We start from the raw sequence: 18,624 nt of genomic DNA on the forward strand, positions 1-18,624 counted from the left end.
CAGCAATCCCAAATAAATAACGTACCTTTCCTTATCTAATATCTCCTTGCGTCTTCTCGTCAAAACAGCAAACGACAAAGCGAGAATAATAGCAAATGGACCCCAGCGTAACCATCACTACCTAGCAGATATGTGAAACGCAGATCCTAAGCACACTTCATCTTTTGTATTTCGTTACACTACTACTGTCGCATAAGATGTGGCTATTATTCCAGGCAAAACATCTCACAATTTTACAAAAGTATTAATAAAACAATATAGGTTGCAAGGGAGTAGTAACGTTCCCTATATTTTTCCAAAGGACTGCCAGAAGATAAAAAATAAGTTTTTTCAGTTTTTATTTTCCTTCTACTTTTCGTGGACCTTCCCCTGCTGTCTAAATATTCCTTTTCAAAGCAGCAGTTGGTAGTAAAGCACAACACAACACAACACAACCAAACATCCTTTTCAATGCAATTTAAGCTTTTATTAATCTATAAGACAAATTATTACATTTTATAGAGTTGTTGGTCACTGTTCCATTAGGTTAAAACTCTTTCAACTTTGAAGCACTAGGTCATTTATAATTGTACTTTTAATTTTCACTCAATTCTCAACATCTAATATTAATATCATCACCCATGTTTTACCCTCTTATCTGTCACAATTTGACTAAATTATAATTCAATAATATTAATAAGTACTCTATCAGGAAAAATAGAATGTGAAAGGAAGGAAATAAAAAAGGCAAATGGAAAAATATTTAATGGGAAACCTTATAAATGAAAAAAAAATGAAAGATTATAGAAAGGAAAAATGGAAAATTTCTAAATAAATTAATTCAGTAACCAAAATTATAACTGAATAACGTTATTAAATAGATGAAAAAATATCTTCAACAAATTATTACTTTATGGTAATAAATGGCTATATAATTTCATTAAATTAAACCCTTTTCACACCCTGTATTAAAATCTACTCGTTCAGATGATGATGAAATACTGATCTATCAAGGGTACAAAGCCTTTTTTCAGCACAAAGTAAAATCGGTATATTTAGTGTTTAAAAGAATAAATTGTTATTCCAATAGATAACTAATGCAATATATTATTAGGCACAAGGTTCTTGAATGAAAGGGATTATTCAATGGGTTATTTAATGAGTAATATGATTTTTGTGATGCAGCAAGTAGGATAATTTAAGATTTGATAAATGTATAAGTAGTGCATTCAAGAACCTTGCCCCCAATATTGCAGAATACCCAATAAGCACAAGCACAAGTCTCTAGGACAAAGCATGTTGGGAAACCAAGTACTAACACTCTTTTGGCTCCTCTAAAATTCATCTGAGAATTTTCGTTTGACTTTTTCCATGGGAAAGTAAGTATTCTAACATACGGGGGGGGGGGTCATGGGAAAGTAAGTATTTCAACAGACGGGGTGGGGGGGGGGGGTTGTTTTGATAGTACTTTTGATTTCTATTTCATTTTTGCAGTACTTGGTTTCCCAGAGTGCTTTGCAAGCTTTGATGCACATTGGATACTATTTTTTGTAAATTTTTTGTTGACCTATCGCTTCAACTGTTGGTTTTTGGTGTCATCTGCACAAAACCAGTGTGCACAATACAGAACAAATATGTCTTCATTAATGTTATCAAAATAATGTTTTAAGTCATTGCAATAATACTACAGTTAGACTGTATAGCAATAAAAATAAAACTGATTTAAAACCCCTTATGAATTGTAGACACCTCTTATTGTTTATCACGTACAGTGTTCCAGCAAATAGAGGTAATATGGAAGAGACAATACATAATTAAAATGCTGATATGAGGAAGATATTGTTATGCTTTAGAGAACTCAAAGTATTGCAACCAAACATACTGGTGAGCAAAATAGATACAGTTTCCTACTTTTTAAAGAATTAATTTTGCAGAGCTCAACATGACTTTCAAGATAATATCACAAGAGCATTTCAAGCTTAGACTTGTACAAGTTAAGAGCTTCAACCAATTGTGTGTATTTGTCCAGATATTGGAGTTATCAAATACGTGCAACTGAATTTTCCATTGGAAAAGTGTTTTCTTAAACCAAATTGTTCACAGAACAAATTGGTTTACTAAATTTAAATACCCCAAAATTAATTCAAAGATTCTAAGTTTTTGTCAAAGTATTATTTTTTCTTCAGTCAATAGAATATAACCATAATAAATTTTGAATGAAATCCCCCAAAATGTTAGAAACAAAAATTTTGAACCTTGATTTATTCTCTCTTTCCTTGCATAATGATCTAACAAATAGGTTTTCTGAATTGGTATTAGGCAAGAAATAGGCTTAAGCCAAGTTAAGACAAGATAGTTAAGACATAGCTAAATTCAATGTCAGAGATGTGGCTAATAAGGAGTGTTAATTTATTGTGTTGTAAAATGATACCAATCGAGCAAAGAAGGAAACATCATTGCATAGGAAATAGATGATTTTGCAAAGACTGTAAAATGATCAAGGTGCCAAATCTTAAGTACAAAATAATACTATTTTTATCTTTTTAGAATTGATGCCAATAAAACATCTGTATAATTAAATGGTTTTCGTGAACAATATCTGGACACAACGCACAATTCATTGAGCTAATACTAGTACATTGTCATTGTGGGCCAAAATCTAATGATGGTAGATAGTTTTTTCAATTCATTCTATGAGCAAATTCTGTAAAAAATAATGACAGTCAAAGTTAAATGTCACAGAGAGCAATAATCAAGCTCAGCACAAAGTTCTTTAGATTACAGATGATGTTAATGATTGGCTCTTATACAAGTCTCTTATCTGTACAAATAGGTTTAAAGTCAGGGATGACAAAGCAGTATTTACTGAATAAGAAAGAGGGCTTTTGGGATTGTAATTTAAGTGAATTTACTGGTTAAGGTAGTTTTGAATGAGCAAAAGCATTTTGTTAGAAGAATTAAGCATGAATAAGTATGGTGCAGTAGTATGATTATGCTCTAAATAACTAGCCATTAGGGCACAAAGAAAATTCTCAAGATGTAAAACAACCAAATGTTGATTTTTAGTGCACAGCACAGGCATTCTATTCAAACAAGAAAGATTCTCTTCTGTTGCTCCGATTTTTACTCCAGAAAATAAACACCTCGAAACATCCACTTCATCTAGATAATTAATTTTGCTTGATACCAGAGTAGAAAGCTTTTGTGCATCAAAAACATTTAGGGAATCATATTAAGGGTCTTTCCAGGAAAATATAAATAAAATATAAATAAAATGTGCATTAAGTTTTGCTAATTGATTTGAAGTTTTGGTTCACTTTCAGCACCCCATAGTACTTGGAAATAGTTAAAGCCAATTAATCGAAAACAGTTACTAAGACTATGCCAATAGTGCCTCAACAACTAGAGCATCTCAGCCAATCACGTTACAGCTTTGAAGTTAATGTGAGTCATCCAGTTTTTATAAACATTTGAACTCTGTAGCTGCTATCTAAAATTTGGTTTTTTGCTCCTGCCAGTGAAAAGTATGAAAAGTACCGACTGATTAGTTCTGATTGACAGCAGCGAAAAACCAAATTTCAGCATGCAGCTTGCAACTAGCGAATTTGCATGTTTATGAAAATAGCATTAATACTGTAAGTAAAACATTTATTAACGTCATATACATGACCATTTAAGATGTCTTTAGATAAATGAATTGTTCCATATTGGTTAAAAATATGCACAAAGGCTTTCACCTGTGTTACTTGACTGACCGAACAAGAGAATGTTTCAAGGGTGCTTTGTAGGTGTTGGAGCAACAGTCTCAGAGAAGATGCTGACATGACGCCACAATAAGTGCATCCAAAGCATAATTAATACAATACCCCCTTTATTTTACACCTCGTGAATGATAGGATAAGTCCATTCACACTAAATATATAGAACTTTATGAAGAGTTATTAGAACAGAGTATGAAAAAATATTGTATTCTACAAAATATAATAATGTTGTACACATCTAATATATTTACCTATTAATATATTGAAATTTGGAGCACAATTTCTTGGCATTGTCAGCCTGCACTAGCTTCAATGTATAGTGTAGGCAACAGACTCAGGTCTATATAGACTGCTGGTAACAGTGACAGTGTTATCACAGACTCTATGTAATGATTATTTTACACTGAATGTATTCTGGTATCTCTGAAAGCCTTAAAACTAGATGCTGATACAATCTTTAAATTATTAACACTTAGCTGCGGGTCCGATTTTCTGTCCTTGGTAATATTGTCATTCTCATTTAATTTCCACATCATCGTAGCTGTTATGTTTCCATTAATCGCTGGTAGCCTTGACGAACGTATTCAACCACATCAACAATGGGACTGTGTAAGGTAACTGGTCCATATTTTCTATCAAGGTCCATGAAAAATTCTGAATAGAAAACAATGGCAAGTTGGCATTTTATACAATGTAGAACAGTACTGTGAAGTTGATTGTGGGACAAAAGTTTAATTCCACTGTGGGGAAACTGCTGCAGTGGTGATTGGTTCGCTATTGTCTGAGTCAGAACCAAGAATTGTCTTTGGATTACAAGAGATTTCATTTTCCTAAGAAATATACTTATAATTTTGTCCGACGCACAAAAATCTGCTAGTCAATAGCAAATTTCATATCATGCTTTTGGGGAAAATAAAAAATATTTTGTAAAATTAGATACTTTTGGTTGAGTGGTCTCTAATGGCCAAACTCTATGTGATAAAAAAACAGCAACCATTTTTTATTAAATTAATAGATTGATATGTTTACCTTTATGGTCAACAAAGATCTGTTGTGACTGTTCCCATGCATCATAGCCATACAGCATATGATTTGTGAATCCCAAATGCTGATACGTCATGGTTTGAACCTTCTGTGGAATGGTAGCATTGACAGGAGATGTCATGCATGACACCTTGTTGGTCCTAGACGGGGTGGTCATTGCCTCGTTGCTGCTTGCACTGCCAACAGATCCTACACTTCCTATGCTGCCAGATGGAGAAGGTGTTGGAGACATTGGGGATGGAGTTCCAGTTCTACAAAATAAAATAATTATTTTCAGCTCAATGTGTAGTTCCAAAAATTATCCATACCCCCCTCACGGAGGAATTTTTTAAGACATCCCCCTACCCCCCAGAAATCCCAATTTTCTTCGATACAAACTCTGTAATATTGTTCTTTCTCTGACCCCCCTACTCTTCGGAAATTCCAAATTCCTCTGTGGGGTGGGTATGGATGATTTCTGGAACTACACAATGTGCATGCCAGATATTTCTTGTGATATGATACACGAAATGGTAAAATAAATTTATCTTACTTCATGTAAATGGACAGACTAACAGACAGCATACAAACTGTTTCTTTTTAAATATTAAGACATGGATGTCAGACTAGATGTACTTACTTTGGATTAGAGACATTATAAGGTGAAGGTGCTTGGCTCATCTTCACTTGTCCCTTAAAATGTTCCAACAAACTCTTGGAAGCCTTCAACATACTATCTTTCCTTAACTTGAAGAGCCTCATGTATAGAAGAGCTTGTAACCTCAAACTAATAAAAACACATTGATAATGATTAATGACTGTATTGAGGTTTGTGCATAAATAAGAATACAAGTAGGCAAGACTAGAAGGAAACTCACCATAAACCAAAGAATCTCTTATCTCCATTTTTTTCTGTATGAGAACGAGTTGCAGAAAGACGCATGGCATATCTAGAGTCAAATACAAGACATTGTTGATCAGACACGAATCATAATACCGGGGGCAGTGTGTGTGTGTACTATGCTGTGTGCTGAAGGTAGAATGGAAATAATAGACATGAGGATGCACGTTTTACTTACTTTAACATTTCTATTGTTTCCACATACATCTGATATGCAGATTGTGATTCAGACTCATTATTTTGCTGTAAAAAGAATACAAAATGTTACAAAATGTTGTAAACTAATTTACATTGATTTAAGGTTGGTAGATGAACATATGGATGGGTGGATGGATGGATGGATGGATGGATGGATGGATGGATGGTGGATGGATGGATGGATGGATGGATGGATGGATGGATGGATGGATGGATGGACGGATGGATGGATGGATGGATGGAAGAATGGATGGATGGAAGAATGGATGGATGGGAAAATGGATTGGTAGGTATGTTTGTGACTTGTGGGACTTTAATGATTCTGTAGAGGGAGAGAAGGAGTGGATGGATAAACAGACGAATGGAATGAATGACAAGGATGAGATGCAAACAACATAGATCAGAGGTTAGATGGGCACTTCCAAGTCATCTACACTATTTCTTCCACTGAAAAATCAAAATCAACCTACCTCCAGTGCCTTGCCACAATATACAAAGCTCAGCACTGCTTCAAAATACTTGTGGGCTCTGGGAATGTTCTCTTTCTGTTAAACAAAAAATAAATAAAAGATTTAATATTATTGACTTATATTAGAAAACATATCTTGAAGTACTTCTTTCTTCATGCCAATTTCTCTCTTGACGACAAGCAATAAAAATGATATTAACAAAAAATGTTTGAAAACTTACATTAAATCTAATAAACATTAAACAGTGAAGGATTTGACAAACTTTTACTCACAATAGCATCAGCATGGTGTTTTACTCTCTTGGCTTCATGAAGGTAATAATCTGGTCCACGCAGTCTATAAATGAAAAAAATGTTTGTTATGCATTTTGTTACTGGTTTTTCAGCACATCAGAATAACGAAGAATACAGCTTTCTGCGAACTTTATTAGTTTAAAGATGTTGGACTGCATGCGACTGCTGGAGATGGGATTTCCCACCCTATACCCTATCCAGACAAAAAAGCCCTAAGGCCAGAAATACTGCTAAGGGGAAAAAAAGATGACAATCTATAGTTTTCTGTTACTTACACTTTTGGTTCAGGTTCATACAATTTAGAAATCCAAGAATCTTTCTGGATGTTATCGTTCTCTTGGCCACCACATAAACATGTTTCACTGTGCTCTACAGGTGACTTGATTTTCGTTCCATCCCATCCATTCATTTTATTGCAACTTTTTTCAAAGTCTCTATCCTTACTTCTTTCTCTTAATTTCTCTCGCTCTGACCTCTGCCCTTCACTGTCATGTCTTCTTCGCTTGCCGTTATTCCAATCACCATCTCTGCTTGGGCTTCGCTTTCTTCTGCTCTGTTCTCGGTCTAAACTACTGGTGCTGCTCGTACTGTTTCGCCGTCCTTCATGTCTTTCGCTTTCATTCCTTTTGGGGAAACAAATAAATTATCAGTACTCCTTCTTTGCCATACAAAATAATATCATTAAAACCGTGAACACTGTTACTGCAATTTTCATAAAACTGAAACTCGGTGTCTCCGAGTTGCACGGTGAAATTTGGTTTTTCGCTGCCGCCAGTCAAAAAGATGAAAGGGATGATTTACATTATGTGACAAAAAACTCAAGGTATTCATGGTTTGAGTGTCCTTCATGTAAAATCGATAATTAAACATCAAATTTTACTTGGCAAATGCATTTTTTTCACTGTGCACAGATTAATGATGTATGCTGTAAGCTAATTAGAAATATCACATGATACTATGATCAATGATTGTTACATTATTACGTGATTAGTAAAGTTAAGGGTTATGTACAATTATAATTATATTATGTACACTTTACCTTGAAGAAGCATTCTTAGTATCATTAGACTTGGACTTCTTAATTACACTATAAATAAGTTAATTGAAAGAATCTTAGCGGAAGCATTAACTGGGTTATACACTCATACACTTATATTTTACAACTACCACTCCCCATGCGGGGCTCTTCTGTGAGGTCCCCTCCACACGCACTACCACTACATACTATATTGGTTAGTACAAGCGCTAGCAGCAACATTTCTATTAGGTAACCTTAAATGACACTTGGTTTAGAATGGTAAATGTTGCCCGTTCCCCCACCCCCCTCCTCCCCATGGTTATTAAATTAACCTTCAGTCTAGACAGAGCAGAAAAACGACAAGCCTGCTACTTTAGCAATTTTTTTCTTTCTCTCTCATTCATGCTAAAAAACCTTTTAGTGTTTCATGCCTCTTGTGCTTTAAACTTTTCACAACATTCTGCTAACCTTGAGCAATTCTACTTCGAGGTATTAGCGAAAATGTTAGTTTTTGTGCTGATCAAAATATCATCTCTCCCAACGTTCAGGGCGTTATATCTCAAATACTAATTCCTTAAATTTCCCCAAATTTTGGTATTTTGTTAATCAGCCCCAAAAGAGCCTGTTTATGAAATATAAAGCTTATTAACGCATAAATGTCGAAAGTAGAACCCGTTTTTCTGCCCTGTCTTCAGTCTATTGGTTCCTGTCAACCATCTACTATCAAGAAAATTTGCACACCTCCAGCTAGAGAGCTTGCAATTTCAATTTTAAATTATGACAGGATTGCATGTTTTTCCCATTGCTCTTCCAAGTGTTAAAATATAACTTACCCATTCAACTCTGGTTCAGCTTTAATCTTTTTGCTTTCACTACACTCAACAGACAAATGATGTTTTACAGCTTTTCTTGCTGGACTTAAACCATTCTGATGTTCTTCGTTTAACATTTCAGTATTTCCTAATTTAATCTAAGATTTAAAGTTAACAAAAAAAAAGTAAGATTTATAAAAAGATCTCAATAACTTAACTGTATGAATAAATAAACCAATGAGTTAATTGAAGCTTCTGAATTAGTTATTCAGCAACTCAGAATTAGCCTTATAACAAAATGTCATAGATGTTAAATATATGAAGAGAAAACAATTCAGTTTGGTCATGAAATGACTTATCTTTCAGTTTTTAAGCGTCTTTATTCGTCACTTCATTGGAACGACTCTTCAAAAGTATCCATTCAAACCCAGCCCCATGTATTTATCTCTTTCACTTTGATTGCACAAGAAATCCCCCCCTCCCCCCAGGGTTATTACATGCATTAAAGTAATTACTCACGGCAAAAGTATCTGATCCATTCAGATGAGGAATCCTTCTGAGCAGTGCCAGTGGTATCTTTACGACTAATTCACCAGGTTTAGAGTTACAATCTAGAGTAATTTCATCTATACTAAGTCCATTTTTGGGTGACATATTATTAGGAGACATCTTTCCATTGCTAGGTTCTTTTCGTCCATTAAGTGTCTTTTCCAAGGAAGTCTTGTTCTTGACAATATTAGGATTTGATGATTTGGATGAATTATTATTCTTAGGATTATCTGAGGTTTTGCTTTGACTTATTGAGGATTCTGTTCTATTTGTAAATGGTTTATCATTACTAACAGTGACTACATCGATTTCTTCATTCTCACCATCACTTGATTTGGTTGGCGTTTCAGTGGATCCATTCAAAGTTGGCTTGGAGGAATTTTTCTTTACCTTGGAAGATTTCTTTTCTCCTAATGATTTGTCAGTTTTTATGGTTTTTGAGTCAATTTTATTTGAATTAACTAGACTTTTGTTACTATTAGAAATATTATCTTTGGACTTTAACTTCACAGCATCAGAAATCTTTTTACTTTTTACATTTTGTTTCACGGCTTTATCTTGTTTTTCTTTTTCCGGCTTTTCCTTGACAGCTTTCGATCCTGAATCTCCTCCATGTTTGATCTTTTTCTCAAGTTTCTTGGAAGAGTTAGAAGTTTTATTCAATTCCTTATCATTGAGCTTATTGTCCTTTACCTTTGGTAGATTGTCTTTGTCTTGAGGCAAATGGCTTATGAGATATTTATCAGATTTCTCAGGTTCTAAGGATTGTGAATTATTGAGACCATTTGACAGTATGTCATCCAAACAACTGGTATTAGTGCCATTGATCCCAAAAACTGTGCCCAACAGATCCTTCGAAAGATCTGGAAGTTCTGGGAGTGGATCAAAGCAGTGCATGTCATCATCAAACAGACTATCAGTTATTTCCTTATCAAGTACTGATACAGCCTTGGTGTTCAGTGAGTTGCTGTTTAATGGACTTGAATTAGCAGCTGGAGCGACCTGGTCTCCACGGAGACCATCTCCACCAATCGTGCTGTTAAGTGTGAGAGAGGTAGTAGTAGATGCAGAAGCAGTGGTTGTAGGAAGAATTTTCTTGGTGTGAGACTTCTCAGGATGATTAAGACCACCTTTGGAAGGCTTGTTTAACTGCACAAATATATAAAAAAACATGATTAAAAGGCTTTTCTAAACGCATGCAAAGATGATTAATTTTAAATGACTGTATGTAATTGTTGTTTTGGTCTTAAAGAGCGAAGGTAATTTATCATGTAGTTTCAAAGGTTTCCAAAACTCACAAAACAGAAAGATAATTGTCATTAAATAGCTGGAGAGAGCATTTCAAAGTTAGTACATTTGTGAATTTTCAAAAAGTGAAAATTTGTATTAAAACCTTTGTTGGTATAAAGATTAGAGCATTTTCTTCCAGCATTTTCCAGCTACTTACAACATTCAACAATCACATCTTCACAAGTTTTGAACTTATTCTAATTTTATTTGAACTTATTTCATTCAAACTTCACCATTGTACTAATTTGAACATTCTTTGGTAATTCTTTCTTTTTTACGGTTTACTTATTTAAAGAAAGCTCATTAATTACAAGACTATACTCATACTTCCAGCTCACCTCTGATGATTTTGAACGTACAGGACTGTTAGGAGGTGAATTATCACTATCACTTGAATCACTGTCACTATCACTGCTATCAGAATCACTGTCTTCACTACTGCTTCCATGATCCTAAAAACAACAAAAACAATCAGATATCTGCTGCATCTTATTGCTGTATCATCGAAGTAGTCCATTAAAAAGAGGACCTGGCCATAAATTGTTATAGGCTTTGCAATATCATTGCTTTCTGTGCTAAGTAAAAAATAGTAATCTGTTTGTGTAAATTTATCTAATAAACATTACTTCAAAGTCAAAACTCATCATCAAATTTTATTGTCCTTGAAACAATCTCTAGGTTAATCAAACTTAGTACACTGTTGACTCAGAGAATGAATAGGAATTTATGTTGTTAGGCTTTGCAGATGGAGGAAAATAGGAGAACCTGGAGAAAAATGAATCCAAACCCAAGATCTTCGAGGTGAGATGGGAGTGCATTACCGCTACACCAGCATTGATTAATGAGTAACATAATATATAGGAGTGAACTATTATCTTTTCAGCTAGGGTTACAGTTGACAATTGATTTCAACCTATTACCTCATCATCTGACATTTCAAGGTCATCTTCTAAAAGACTTGTTAATTCTTCCTCATGTTCTGAATAACAATATATTATAATCAATCAAAAAGACATCTTTAAATTTCAGGTCATAAATATCCAGGCATCTGTGTACAAAATCTTGTACAAAATCTTGTACTTACTGTGGCCGTTATGGTGTCCAGTGGAGTTATTGCTGTCATGCTAAAAGGTAGGAAAAAAAATACTTATACTGAGATCTATGCTGGTGAACAAAATTAAAAGTACAGTAACAAAGATTTAAAAAAATAGAAAAGCAAGATAACTGAGAAAACGAAGAGAAGAGAAAAGTGTATGATATATATAATGGGATAATTGGAAACAAAGTGGGAGAAAGAATGAAAAGAAAAAATGAAAAATGGGAAAGGAAAATGAAAATGAAAAGTGGGCAAGAAAAGAGAAGAGGAAAAGGTTGTTTGATGAGATGCTGAAGACTGGCAAAACAAATACATAGAGAGAACATACAACGGGTAATAAAAACAGAGAAGGATATATTTTAGTATTTAAGCAGTAAAAAAGAATTACCGGTAACAATGATGAAGCAGCTAGAGGGAAAGCAAATTTTTCATTGCTTTTGAGAGGAGTATGGATGGCCGTAATTGGAGGAGCAACAGGCTGGGTCATCTCCTAAAATATTGTCAGTAAAACTTCATTACAAAAATAAGATCACAATATGATATTGAAATATGACTGTTTTAAATGCACTAGATAAAGTGTTATTTAAAAGGAAACTATGCACTACTAAGCTGGGTTAATTACATAAAAATTAGTACAATCCTAGCTATTTTTCAATAGATTTACTTCTAAATCATAAAGCATTTTTCTTTTAAAAATCTCAGTCTTTGAACAAATAAGGGGCTTAATTTGTTGACTTTTTATATTTTTTCATATTGTTTTTGTATTCATTGATTATAGGAGTCAATATTGCTAGTAGATATAAGTCATGTAAAAATAAAAACATATATTTCTTCTTTGACTCCTAAGTTGACGTCATAGATCTACATATTAAAACACACAGAAAAGCATCTTTGTGCCAAAATAAAAGACATTTAGCAGCATGTAGATATATTTGATGAATTCAATAGTCTAGAAGGATCTAAAGACAAACACATTCTCCCCCTAACACACAAACAGAAGGAAAAAACATTTAGATATAACTAAAATAAGGGATTTTTATTATCATGAATGTAACTTTTTTTAGTACAAAATTTACTAAATCATAAAAAAATTTCTGTCTTCGAAACTATATGAATATATTCATAAATAATGAAAATATTATTGAAACACAAATAAGAATAAAGGATTTAAATTTTATATTGAATTTCTTATGAATAAAATAAGGTTGATCATTTATAGAAATGGTAATTTAAATTTGTTATGATCATGATTTCTAAAGAAAAAAGCCATGTGGGATTATTTCAACCATTTACTAATACATTGAAATTGTTTTCCGAATGAATTTTCTAAATATGATCTACTTGAAACCAAGTTTGAAAAGAAAATTCATGTTGTATACAAGCATGTATAACCCTGTCATTACACGAAAAATACTGAATCTTGTAGAGTCAAAGAATGAACATCCAAGTAAGGAGGTTTAAAATCATATTTTCATATTTTTAAGTGCATTGAATGTACACCTTTCACAGTGTATACAAATAAATAAATTTAGGAAGGAATGAAAGTCAAAATTTATGAAATTCTACTGAATATTTTACCTCCAAGATTTTCTCAACGCGGTTAGTATCTCCACTCAGGTTGGCACCCTTTACCAAAAAAAAAAAAAAGGAAAATAGGTTAATGCCATGAATAATGGAATCAACAGAGTTTTAACACTGAAATGAGAAAATATAGATTAGCATTACTAGAAGTGCAGTTACAGTTATAGATAGTCACTTTTGAAGATAGTCAGAGTAAAAGAAATTAAATTACATCTACTAATCTTATATTTTCATCCATCTAGGATACTGAAATCACTATTAAAATACAAGATACCCAACATTTTGCTTTCATCAATTACAAAGCTTTTCTCTATTCTACATTCACAATAGCAGTTATGTTACAGCAACTACGACACTAGGTAGCAAGCTTAAGTGCTCTATTAATAACTACATAGTCAGGGAATGATCTTGAAATAAAAGTTAAATGATAAAATTTCTTTTGATGTTGTAAGAAGTCATGTCATAATGAGAACAAAAAGGTCAAAAAGAAAGTAGTTTGTTAGAAAATGTTTTATGGTAGTCTAAGGATTCTTATTCTCACACCAAACCTAAGGAAAGATAACCAAACAGTTGTGATCAAAGATTAGGCTACTTTGAATAAATAAAGCAAAATATTACCATCCAAAGAGAGAGAAGTTGTGAAGTCTGTAAACTGTATTCTTGATAACGCAATTACAAGCATGATTATTATAATGCATTCATTATTGAAAGAGAGGGCACACACAGTCAGGCAATCATTTCAAACACCTGTACGAATATATTTGAATATACATATAGCTTGGTTGATTGGGTGAAATGAAACCAAATGTACTTCAAATATTAAACTATCCTTTGAGTTGAAGAATCAATACTATCTTGACACAGAAACCCACATATTATATCATAGTAAAAAAAATTAACAAACTGGCTTTCTTTTTTTCATTTGTTGCTCAAAATTAACACTACTTTATCTAGGGGCACTTATAATTTATTTCCTCAGGCCTGAAGATAATAAGAAAATAATTCTCTCTCAGATATTGAAGATACACAACATGAACCTGTATATAAGATTAAAACAAAAGTAGCATTAAATACTATATTCTCCACCTACAGAAATAATAAATTAATTGTGCTGTGAGAAAATTATTCAAGTGTAGTTTTTATCAGAAAATTAGAATTATTTGCATACTGAATATAAATTTCAAAGAAAATTTTAAAATATTTAGTAAGATACCCAAAATGAACATGTATATAAGATTAAAATAACTGTAGTATTACACTATAATATTCTACAGAAATAATAAATCAAATGTGCTGTGGGAAAAATATTCAAGTGTAGTTTTTATCAGAAAATTAGGATTATTTGCATACTGAATATAAATTTCAAAGAAAATTTTAAAATATTTAGTAAGATACCCAAAATGAACATGTATATAAGATTAAAATAACTGTAGTATTACACTATAATATTCAGAAATATTAAATCAAATATACTGTGGGAAAAATATTCAATTGTAGTTTTTATCAGAAATTTAGGATTATTTGCATATTGAATATAAATTTCAAAGGTTTCTACAAACCAGACCAATATTATTAATCATTCTAGGTAAACTATCTTGTTAAAGGCAGCAAAAAATAAAAAATAAAATAAAATAAAAGAATTTTGTTAAAAAAATAGATTAAGATAAATAGATGAATTTACAGTAGAATTTCAATTGATTTATTGATCGTTGTTTTTGAACTGAGCCCCTAAAAAGGTACAAATATTACTACTAGGTATAGATAATTTAAAAAGGTAAATTAAAGAAGATATTATTATCATTATTATTACATAGTCATAACTCTCAAGGTTGATTTTGCTACCTTACAATAATGTATTGAAGCCATATTTTAGAAATTTCAATAACACAGTCCATTTTCATAGCTTGGTTTGTATAACTTTTAAGAGTTTCTTTGTCATGTAAATTTGTTGAACATACAGGTGGCATAATAAAAAAAAAAGATTATAGATCAAGTGGAGAAAGAGGAAGGACAGAGATAGAGATATAGGCACATAGGGTGGGGTTTAGAAAACTAAAGAATAAATGAAAATAAATGAAATAATATTGATTAAATAGTAAAAGGTTTTTCAGGACAAATTTTTCATGGAATTATATTTTATTTGAATATATAGCAAAATAATAATAATAATAAATGTAAATGTAATTCATATCACTGGTTTCCCATTTCATTCTCATTTCTTTCCAAAATTCATTTTTGTCCAATTTTCTCCATATATCTTTATATGTATCTGGCAAAAATAGGGGGAGAATATTTTGAAAAATAAGACTAAAAGGAAATAGCTTTGTCTAACATCAATTAACTTTGCCTGTCTAACATCAAATAACTTTGCCTGTCTAACACCAAATAACTTTGCCTGTCTAACACCAAATAACTTTGCATGTCTAACATCAAATAACTTTGCCTGTCTAACACCAAATAACTTTGCCTGTCTAACACCAAATAACTTTGGAATTAACAATGCTCTTAGAATTAAAATTTATCTTATTTGTGAAATCAATATAGTAAACACATTATTACCACAAAATATAAATTATATATACAAGCTTGTAATCTTCTAGATAATACAATAAGAATATAATCAATATTGCAATGAAAGAGTTAACTGTCTGATCACCAAAATGGCTGGAGCTGGTGTATCGAAAACTGTTTTGTATCTCAACATGATAGGCACATTAGAAAACAGAAACAACAGAAAAAAGAAAATAATAGGGATAGATTGAATAGCAGTTGGTAGGCTTTTCTTCTTAATAATTTATTTCATTTATCTTTTTTCTTTCGTATATAAATTTTATTTACATATATTATAATATTATTATTAATTATAATTTCTTATTTTCTTCAGCATTTTTCCATATATTTTTCTATATATATATATTTATACACCAAATTGCAATTACATTGTCAACCCTAATATTATTATTAAACTTTTTGGAAAAAAATCTTACAAAAATTACAAAAACCACCACTTTTGCTTCCAGGTCTCAGTTTAGAAAACAAACAAAAATAGTTAATAAATGTAAAAAATAAAACCTCAAAATATGTGTGAACAGGTAAATATGTTATTGTAGGCTGAAAGAAAAGTGTTTAGACGGTCTTTGATAAATTATTGCCACAAAGTTGGGCCCACAAAGTTTTACAAACAAGCAGGTCTGCTGTCTGGAGGTCATCGAAGGTGACGGGGGTGTTCAACAAAACTGTACACTGTTAACAAAACCCTAACAACAACAAGTTATTGCCCAAAAAGAAAATTAGAATGTTGTTCTATTGAATACAAAGTTAAAAACATTAAAACTGTAAGAAACAACTGATCATGATAAACACTTAAAATTATAAGAAATAAAGCATCTGTTAATCCTAAAAACACTGCAATATCATAGAATGAGACGTTAATTCAAGGAGATGGTTTTTTAAGCCTTTTGAAATACTTATACTTGACGGCTTATATACTTGAATAAGATAATAATTTTAGTTAGTATTTATTATCTTAATACTCTAGATAGGAGTGCGTAGCTGGGGTAGGATCTGAAGGACATGAAACTACTCCTTTACACAGCTGCCCCCTGCCAGTCTAGGGGTTAAGAGTTCAAATCCAGTTAATAACTTCCGAGCTGAAAAACTTATTTAAGTTCAATATCTCTATATCTGTATGGGTAACTATAACAGTCATGTTACAAAATTTAGAGTTTAAATGTAGTTTAATGATAAAAATCTGAGCTGGAAAGCTAATTTAAGTTTAACATCCCTAAAGATCTTTCTTTGGAACTTTAAATGGAAGCAGTTGTGTTACTCTATTAATATTTAATATTGAACAATATATTTCTGTTGCTCAATTCTCTTTTTTTGTGTTTCTCACATTTCACTTTATCTTTTGGGGCAAAAGTATTAAAAATCAAATCAAACTGATTGTTCTGCTTTTTATCAAATAAAAGCACTTGGATTTTATCACTGCACCAAACGAATGAAAACAAGCTATGCGTACACATATTATCGACAAGAACAAAATGTAACTAAACATGTCACAACTTGCACTAAATTCACGACACTTCCAGCTCATTATATTTATACATTGGATGTGAAATAACATCAATAATCTCATATTCTACTTCACAAGATCCTGACCTTGATTTTTAGATCTTCTAGCTAGGCCAAGAGTATCGAATATACAAGAAAAGTCGTAAACAAGTTATCTGAAATTTAAATCTAAAAATGGTGCTATTGACCCTGCAATAAAAACAGCTTAAAAGTAGACAGGAAGTCTGTTGTGGATAACAAGATCTACAATACATGTGTGGCACTTTGCCCTTATTATACCAAGTGGTATTGAAATGTCAAATTTTTGATCAATCACAAGTTATGACAAATAGATATCCTAGAAACAATATAATAGCCTTGACACGATTTTAAATGATTTTTTTAGAATATATATATATATATTACTATTCAGTACTATGACTATAGTATTTAAATGTTATTTAACTATGATTAATCTATTATTTTAGGCATAGCATATAATCTGTATAATAATGAATATGATAATACCAAAAATAGTTTACATTTGACCAACATATAAATCTTTACAAAACCTAATATATTCAAGTTCAGGATTAATTATTGATTTTAAGATATGCTTTCTTAATCCCAGTTATTCATCTAATTATCAATAATGCAATACATTTGTGTGTGGTTAAACCATTCATTATTAATAAGTACTGTATTTTATGAATAAATGGACACTCGAATATATTTTGCTTAACAAAAACTTTGGATTATTTATAAAATGTATGATGGATTGCACAAAGACAGCTAGTAGCTATAATGAAAGCTATGAGTTTTAGATACGCAGAGCCAAAAATAACAACCGATTATTCATCAGTCATTCACCAGACAAATAGGTTTTAGCTCGGCCTTACCTTGTTTCTAGCTAAACATTACTTGTCAAATGACTAGCAAGGCAAAGATTTCACTGGACAAGTTCCAATTCTTGTGGGACATTTCCAATGACTGGTCGTTATTTTAAGCCCTGATGTGTGACTGGGTGACTGAAGTGCTACATGAAACCTTATTAAACATTCAAACTATAGTTTACCCCTATCACAGATTTTAAAATGTACAGTCTTCCTTAAACATAACTCAAAAAAAAAAAACTTACCTCTGTTGTGGTTTCTGCCGAAGTTCTGGGAACAAGAAAGAAACAGTTTTTATGAGATTTCAAACAACAAAGTCACGTCGCCCAGAATTCACAAATGAAGTTCACAAGTCTGAACATGTATAGGACTTGGTTAAGACTGAACAAACTAGTCTTATACATGACCAAGAAAAGATTAGACTGATCTTACAAAAAGAATCCACTATTGTGAAATTCTTATTCAGATATCATGAAGATTTCGATAAGTACATTAAAATGCATTTAGTTAATATACGTCATAGGCATAATATTAGAGGAACTACGCAGTGGGCTGCACCTTCCAAAAACATGGCGAAAACTTATAGATATCATTAACCAAGGGTTAAAGGTCAATAAAAACCTAAACCACTGGCAGTGTCAGAATAGAAGCACCAAATGTAGAGCAATTTCTAGGTTTGGGAATAACAGGCAGCAAAAAACTTTTTA

At 32.0% G+C, this 18,624-nt stretch overlaps 1 protein-coding gene across 4 annotated transcripts in view; it reads right to left on the minus strand.

Annotated features, from left to right (window-relative positions):
- Positions 1 to 441: 441 nt before the first annotated feature.
- Positions 442 to 18,624, minus strand: part of LOC116291503 (uncharacterized) — a 30,573-nt gene continuing 12,390 nt past the window's right edge. For 3 of the 4 annotated variants that reach the window (XM_031698674.2, XM_031698671.2, XM_031698672.2), the window contains 17 exons: positions 18,163 to 18,187; positions 12,969 to 13,016; positions 11,779 to 11,880; positions 11,379 to 11,418; positions 11,215 to 11,273; positions 10,633 to 10,746; positions 8,975 to 10,153; positions 8,477 to 8,613; positions 7,665 to 7,712; positions 6,901 to 7,248; positions 6,605 to 6,668; positions 6,333 to 6,407; positions 5,843 to 5,907; positions 5,642 to 5,713; positions 5,404 to 5,550; positions 4,770 to 5,035; positions 442 to 4,394 (listed from right to left, as the gene is read on the minus strand). In XM_031698674.2, the coding sequence (XP_031554534.1) occupies positions 4,285 to 4,394; positions 4,770 to 5,035; positions 5,404 to 5,550; positions 5,642 to 5,713; positions 5,843 to 5,907; positions 6,333 to 6,407; positions 6,605 to 6,668; positions 6,901 to 7,248; positions 7,665 to 7,712; positions 8,477 to 8,613; positions 8,975 to 10,153; positions 10,633 to 10,746; positions 11,215 to 11,273; positions 11,379 to 11,418; positions 11,779 to 11,880; positions 12,969 to 13,016; positions 18,163 to 18,187 (2,899 nt within the window). In that variant the 3' untranslated portion in view covers positions 442 to 4,284. The remainder of the gene's footprint in view (positions 4,395 to 4,769; positions 5,036 to 5,403; positions 5,551 to 5,641; positions 5,714 to 5,842; positions 5,908 to 6,332; positions 6,408 to 6,604; positions 6,669 to 6,900; positions 7,249 to 7,664; positions 7,713 to 8,476; positions 8,614 to 8,974; positions 10,154 to 10,632; positions 10,747 to 11,214; positions 11,274 to 11,378; positions 11,419 to 11,778; positions 11,881 to 12,968; positions 13,017 to 18,162; positions 18,188 to 18,624) is intronic. The other variant, XM_031698673.2, reaches the window with a different exon arrangement.

The sequence above is a fragment of the Actinia tenebrosa genome, unplaced genomic scaffold (assembly GCF_029948245.1).
Source record: "Actinia tenebrosa isolate PJP-AT-01 unplaced genomic scaffold, QUT_ActTen_1.0 PGA_scaffold6__47_contigs__length_16458017, whole genome shotgun sequence".
Classification (NCBI taxonomy): Eukaryota; Metazoa; Cnidaria; class Anthozoa; order Actiniaria; family Actiniidae; genus Actinia; species Actinia tenebrosa.